Source organism: Sycon ciliatum, unplaced genomic scaffold, assembly GCF_964019385.1.
Source record: "Sycon ciliatum unplaced genomic scaffold, ocSycCili1.1 SCAFFOLD_2149, whole genome shotgun sequence".
Lineage (NCBI taxonomy): Eukaryota > Metazoa > Porifera > Calcarea > Leucosolenida > Sycettidae > Sycon > Sycon ciliatum.
In genome coordinates this window covers 1-7500 of record NW_027045055.1, presented here as the reverse complement: position 1 = coordinate 7500, position 7500 = coordinate 1, and the positions used below count along the sequence as shown (strand labels likewise).

Sequence of the window (7500 nt, the reverse complement as noted above, 5' to 3'; positions counted from 1 at the left end):
CTGTCACAGTTATGACCACCACTAGCATTACACTCATCCACGTCTGAACAAGGAAATGCAAACACTCAACTGTTGTGGAAAAATGACAAATCTATGCAACAGCCACCTGCAGGAAAATGTTCTCCAGCGAAGGCGCAGTGGAACCGCTGGTGCCTCAAACGTTTGCTTTATAAGAACTAGTCTGTGTGACTTGTCGTGCAATGATTTGTTTTTACGTCTTATTATCAGTCACTCCCATGGTTTCGGACTGTCCACGCTGCACTTCTTGTTACGTTTACGGCAGTGCTACATGTGACATGACAATTCCATATTGTTGCACTATGTGAATTAATGGCTCTCTCTCTATCTCTGTCTGTCTCTCTCTCTCTCTCAGTCTCTGTCTCTCTGTCTCTCTGTCTCTCTGTCTCTCTGTCTCTCTGTCTCTCTGTCTCTCTGTCTCTCTGTCTCTCTGTCTCTCTGTCTCTCTGTCTCTCTCTCTCTCTCTCTCTCTCTCTCTCTCTATCTATCTATCTATCCATCTTTCTCTCTCCCTCTCTCTCTTTATCTCTCTCTTTCTCTCTTTCTCTCTCTCTCTCTCTCTCTCTCTCTCTCTCTCTCTCTCTCTCTCTCTCTCTCTCTTTCTCTCTCCATTACATATTGGATATCCCGAACAGTTATCAAACCGTCTCTTCCAGATACATACATATGTGGCTGCTCTCTTAGGACTTTCTAAAATCTGTTAAAGAGCTCCTTGCCCCCCCCCCCCCCCCACACACACACTTGTTTCTTCTTCATATGTAGCTTACCAATCCTTCCAACAGAAATTAAAACAGTAGTCATTGCCGCTTACAGTGGAAGTGTGGGTTGTGAGCAGGAAGTGGCTTCATTCACAGCACTCTATTAGCAATTGCAGCAGATCTATTGGACACTCACCTTCACACACAGTACCATTTCCACTGTACCCAGTGTTACAGGCGCAGGTAAAACTTCCAGCAGTGTTGGTACAAGTAGCATCGCTGTGACAGTTATGACCACCACTAGCATTACACTCATCCACGTCTGAACAAGGAAATGCAAACACTCACCTGTTGTGGAAAAATAACAAAGCTATGCAACAGCCACCTGCAAAAAAAGTGTTCTCCAGCGTAAGCACAGTGGAACCGCTGGTGGCTCAAACGTTTACTTTTAAGAACTACTTGGTCCGCGTCAGCAATATTGTTGCTTATCTTTCAGCTTTGTTTTTATGTCGCCAATGCTCACTTGGCAGCCCATTTCACCCCAATTTTGGTAAGTAAGTTAGTTTGCTAGTACATGTACCTGAAAGGTCTAGCTAGATTTCGAGAGAGACGGGTGGGTAATTTTGATTGATACAGCGCCGCATCAAAATGGATTATCTTGTCACACTGCGCAGGCAAGAGCAGCGCAACTCACAAGAAAGTAATTGGCTACTCGGAATTAATTCCATTTTGCAGGCGAGATCGCTCACCTCAGGGATCGCTCGCCAAGCTGACATCGCAGTTCCCTCACCTCCAGCTCAACGCTCGGAGTATCCAGCGCATCGTGGAGATTTGCAAGTACTGTAGCGTCGTCGTCGTTCAAAATGAATCTTGCAAAGAACAGCGACTGATTTGAACCACACAGGGAGCCGTGCTGCCCACGTGAAGTCCTATAGAAGGCGACCGTCACGGTCGACTTCCCTTCAGAAAATAGCCAGGCAGCGGAGAGGAAGAGAGATCAGCTTGCGAAAGCAAGAGTGTCGATCCCGAGCAAAAAATACTTGTCACAAGCGCCGAGAGCAGTGACGAGGAGGACCAAAAAAGTATGAACCCTTCCTTGGACAATAAATTCCTCACGACCAGTGGTTATTCTGTACCTTACTGTAGTAACTGGCCTTTCTCCACCTGCTCCCAGTCCCGTGCCATCTCCACACTTATTTCAAGGGACGACGATAACTACATTTAGAAGACTTTATTGACACGACGACGAAACACAACTAGACAAGACGAACTCAAGACGAAGACTACTTTTTACACTACAGCAACACGCGCATGCGCATACATGATTGTACACGCGACGTACACAAAATAACGTACTATACGGTAGAAAGTCCGTCTACTACACTGCTCCCCTCTCAAATAATTTTCCGTCCTCGGAAAACCAACAAGAACATGACACAAAAATTAATGTATACACTGCTGCCTCCTCAAAAGGCTGAATCGTTCCTGATTCAAAAAATAATAACAGAATAAAAATAGATCACACTAGCCACGCGAGCATACCACACCAATCACCCAAAAATGTATCGCAGCAAAACACAGCAGCCAGAGACCATCTGCCATTCACGCAGGACCTGATAACACAAAACCCTGTCTGCCCACCAACCAGACCTTCAGCTCACGCGCTGGAACACAATCGTGGGAAATGCATACAACATCACACTCGCGCCACCTCACCAATCACGTAAAAATTCTAAAATGTAAGAGGACAAAATAATAAGAAGAGCAAATAAGAAAATGACCCTCGTCCTCGAGGAGAGCAACTGATAAATAAAGTAAAAAAATTGAGGAGAACAGCAAATACAAAACTCACGCCGTCTACCATGTCGTCCGCCATCTCAAGGAATGCTGCTCAGCGTCGACATCCTCACTTCTGGGCACAGTTTTACGTCGTGTCCGGGACCATCCATCCTTCTTTTTCTTTTCCTTTTCTTCTGGGCACAGTTTTACGTCGTGTCCGGGACCACCAGTGACGACGATTGACAAGAGACGGGCGAGACGAATGATGCAGGACGAAGACGACGGACGAACTTCTTGAAGACTGACGAAACTGTTACGATAGGACGACCGGAGATGACATCGGAAACTGGGAGCGAAGGCCACGCAGGACGAATCCAGAAGTTGATTTTGACAACAGTTTCCATCACCGCTGCCACCAATGTAGTAACTGGCCTTTCTCCACCTGCTCCCAGTCCCGTGCCATCTCCACACTTATTTCAAGGGACGACGATAACTACATTTAGAAGACTTTATTGACACGACGACGAAACACAACTAGACAAGACGAACTCAAGACGAAGACTACTTTTTACACTACAGCAACACGCGCATGCGCATACATGATTGTACACGCGACGTACACAAAATAACGTACTATACGGTAGAAAGTCCGTCTACTACACTGCTCCCCTCTCAAATAATTTTCCGTCCTCGGAAAACCAACAAGAACATGACACAAAAATTAATGTATACACTGCTGCCTCCTCAAAAGGCTGAATCGTTCCTGATTCAAAAAATAATAACAGAATAAAAATAGATCACACTAGCCACGCGAGCATACCACACCAATCACCCAAAAATGTATCGCAGCAAAACACAGCAGCCAGAGACCATCTGCCATTCACGCAGGACCTGATAACACAAAACCCTGTCTGCCCACCAACCAGACCTTCAGCTCACGCGCTGGAACACAATCGTGGGAAATGCATACAACATCACACTCGCGCCACCTCACCAATCACGTAAAAATTCTAAAATGTAAGAGGACAAAATAATAAGAAGAGCAAATAAGAAAATGACCCTCGTCCTCGAGGAGAGCAACTGATAAATAAAGTAAAAAAATTGAGGAGAACAGCAAATACAAAACTCACGCCGTCTACCATGTCGTCCGCCATCTCAAGGAATGCTGCTCAGCGTCGACATCCTCACTTCTGGGCACAGTTTTACGTCGTGTCCGGGACCATCCATCCTTCTTTTTCTTTTCCTTTTCTTCTGGGCACAGTTTTACGTCGTGTCCGGGACCACCAGTGACGACGATTGACAAGAGACGGGCGAGACGAATGATGCAGGACGAAGACGACGGACGAACTTCTTGAAGACTGACGAAACTGTTACGATAGGACGACCGGAGATGACATCGGAAACTGGGAGCGAAGGCCACGCAGGACGAATCCAGAAGTTGATTTTGACAACAGTTTCCATCACCGCTGCCACCAATGTAGTAACTGGCCTTTCTCCACCTGCTCCCAGTCCCGTGCCATCTCCACACTTATTTCAAGGGACGACGATAACTACATTTAGAAGACTTTATTGACACGACGACGAAACACAACTAGACAAGACGAACTCAAGACGAAGACTACTTTTTACACTACAGCAACACGCGCATGCGCATACATGATTGTACACGCGACGTACACAAAATAACGTACTATACGGTAGAAAGTCCGTCTACTACACTTACCTTCCATTATACCGAGTTTTATCGTCTCGAGTGCACGCGTTGATGTCCAAAGTCTAAGTTCAAATTGTCGAAAGATTAGCGACAATATTGCTGACGCGGACCAAGTAGTATGTGTGACTTGTCATTCAATGATTTGTTTTTACGTCCTTTTTTCAGTCACTCCCGTGGTTTTGCACTGTCCACGCTGCACTTCTTGTTACGTTTACGGCAGTGCTACATGTGACATGACAATTCCATATCGTTGCACCATACGAATTAATGGCTGGCTCTCTCTCTATCTGTCTGTCTGTCTGTCTGTCTGTCTGTCTGTCTGTCTGTCTGTCTGTCTGTCTGTCTGTCTGTCTGTCTGTCTGTCTGTCTGTCTGTCTGTCTGTCTGTCTCTCTCTCTCTCTCTCTGTCTCTCTCTCTCTCTCTCTCTCTGTCTCTCTGTCTGTCTCTCTGTCTGTCTCTCTGTCTGTTAGGGGTGAAACGAAGGTGTCAAAGGTTCAAAGAACCTTCGTTTTAATTTGAAACAAACCTTCGTTTTCAATTCAAAAGAAGGTCAACACACGATTTCTGCACACACAAGCACATACATGCACTGATCTTCCTTGTATACAGGAGGAACTGTACTGTAGTTTGTACAGTCGACTAGTTTTGTGTTCACTTGGCTCCCGGTAGGTGCCACTGCAAGTCCATAGTAGGCCACGGACTGCGCTTGAGCGTGGCCATTCGCGACCTAGGTGTGCAGAAGTAGTCCTGGGCAGTTTAGGGTGCAAACTGCGCACTGCAAAAGCTATGGGCGTGTGACTGCACATCAAATATGTGCACAGTCATGTACTTTGTAGGGCACATGCACAAAGCGTGCTTCAAGAGGAACTGTGAACTGGTAAAAGAATCATTCGACACCTTCGTTCGTTTCCATGAAGAAGGTTCGTTTGGCAAATTGAGACCTTCGTTTCACCCCTACAGTGTCTGTCTCTCTATGCCTCTCTCTCTCTCTCTTTCTCTGTCTGTGTGTGTGTGTGTGTGTGTCTCTCTCTCTCTCTCTCTCTCTCTCTCTCTTTTTCTCTCTGTTACATATTGGATATCCCGAACAGTTAGCAAACCGTCTCTTCCAGATACATACATATGTAGCTGCTCTCTTCGGACTTTTCTATAATCTGTTAACCCTTTGAGGACTACCCAAAACCACCTGGATTCCTACCATTTTCAGGCCAAAAATCGGTATTTTCAAAAATTGATCTAGTGTCATAAAATTTGGTTCTAAAGTGACGTAGACATCAGTAGGTCAGAATGGTCAATTCAAAATAGGTGTATGTTGCGATTTTCCATCGCCTTGAAGATCAGTATTTTCAAAAATTTCATTCTCTACGATTTCAATTGCGCCTGCAGTATCGCCACGAATTTCGCCAACATCGACCTCGCTGTCATCCTCAGAAACATCAAAGGGATCACATGGTTCGCCCTCACTATCGCTGTTCATGAAGATAACATCGAGGGCCTCAGACAAGGAGACACTTGACAGGTTACGAGGGCACTGTCAACAAATTTTCAAATTCTAAATACTTTCTTGATCGGCGCATTCGAGTTTATACTCAAATGTGGCCGGTTCTTCACGGGAGCGGCGCGAATCGACTGCGACATATCTCACCCACTCCATTGTCAGGCTGCTTCGGTTCGTCATCGCCACCAGTGTGATCGACAACGCCTTGAGTATCAGTATTTTCAAACTTTTCATTATAATTTCAAATGCGTCAGCGGTGCATGTATCGCCACGAATTTAGCCAACATCGACCTCGCTGTCATCCTCAGAAAAGTAAAAAGGATCACACTGTTCATCTCCACTATCGCTGCTCATAATGATAATGCCGAGGGCCTCAGAAAAAAAGACACTTGACAGGTTACGTGCCATCGGCACTCTCAACAATGAAGTCCCCTCACATCAGAACACAGGGGTTTTATAGTATTGAATTATGGAAGTATTTCGACAAGAGTGTAGACAGGAAATGGAAAGGAGAACAGGACAACGACAACTCAAGACTAACAGAACAGAACTGCAGACCCACTGGAGCACGCACTCTTCTATGTGAGTGGCTCTCATTGCCAAGGGGAACGAGCGGGAAATACGAATAGTGAGTATGACATTGTACAGGTTGTAGCATAAATACACCTACAGTTGTGGCAAGTGAAATCCGACACTTGCCATAGGGGACAGCGCCACAAATGGACACCAATGATGTGATGCACTGCACCTAATTTGTACTATAGAGCCGTATGCATCCCAAGCAGATCGAAAGGTCACAGCGTAGATACACACAGTTTACAAATATGGTACACATAAGGAGTATTGGTATCCAATCTCCATTCATTTTTGCCAGCACCTTTTGAACCTTGACTGTGATGAGTACGAGTTTTGTCATCAGACAGATAAAGTTGTATGTAACACATGTACTGTACGTTTGCAGGGCTGCAGGGGCTGCAGACTGCATGGTGCAGTCTCTTATGCCAAGTGTCGGATTTCACTTGCCACAACTGTATTACAAAAGTAACAAGTTAATTTCAAATTCCAAATAATTTCTCGATCGGCGCATTATCTGAGTACACTCAAGTGTGGCCGGTTCTCCACGGGACCGATGCAGATCGGCTGCGACATGTCTCACCTTGACGAAGAATCAGATCGTACTGGTCTGAGCAACATATGAGCGACTTCAAGCACCTAAAAATATATTGAAATTTTCTCAAAAACGGATAAACTCGTCTTTAGGAATCCAGCTATACCTTAAAAAACGGATAGTTTTGTCCTTCGTCCTCAGAGGGTTAAGCAGCTCCTTGCCCCCCCCCCCCCCTCCCCCTCCCCTCCACACCCACACACCCTTGTTTCTTGTTCATATCTAGCTTACCAATCCATCCAAAAGAAATTAAAACAGTAGTCATTGCCGCTTACAGTGGAAGTGTGTGTTGTGAGCAGGAAGTGGCTTCATTCACAGCACTCTATTAGCAATTGCAGCAGATCTATTGCACACTCACCTTCACATACAGTACCATTTCCACTGTACCCAGTGTTACAGGCGCAGGTAAAACTTCCAGCAGTGTTGGTACAAGTAGCATCGCTGTCACAGTTATGACCACCATCAGCATTACACTCATCCATGTCTGAACAAGGAAATGCAAACACTCACCTGTTTTGGAAAAATGACAAAGCTATGCAACAGCCACCTGCAGAAATATGTTCTCCAGCGAAGGCACAGTGGAACCGCTGGTGCCTCAAGCGTTTGCTTTATAAGAACAGCATATTTGACT

The 7500-nt window shown here is 45.5% G+C and overlaps 1 protein-coding gene across 1 annotated transcript in view; it reads right to left on the bottom strand.

Annotated features, from left to right (window-relative positions):
• The window catches only part of LOC135830829 (adhesion G protein-coupled receptor E2-like), a gene marked incomplete at its 3' end in the record, with an annotated part of 17497 nt that extends 10079 nt beyond the window's left edge, over nt 1-7418 (bottom strand). Inside the window, exons 1-3 of the mRNA XM_065343036.1 lie at nt 7228-7418; nt 913-1038; nt 1-43 (exon numbers count right to left, since the gene is read on the bottom strand). The exon at nt 1-43 is cut by the window's left edge and continues 83 nt beyond it. Of these exons, the coding sequence (XP_065199108.1) occupies nt 1-43; nt 913-1038; nt 7228-7351 (293 nt within the window). The remainder of the gene's footprint in view (nt 44-912; nt 1039-7227) is intronic.
• Between the last annotated feature and the right edge of the window lie 82 nt (nt 7419-7500).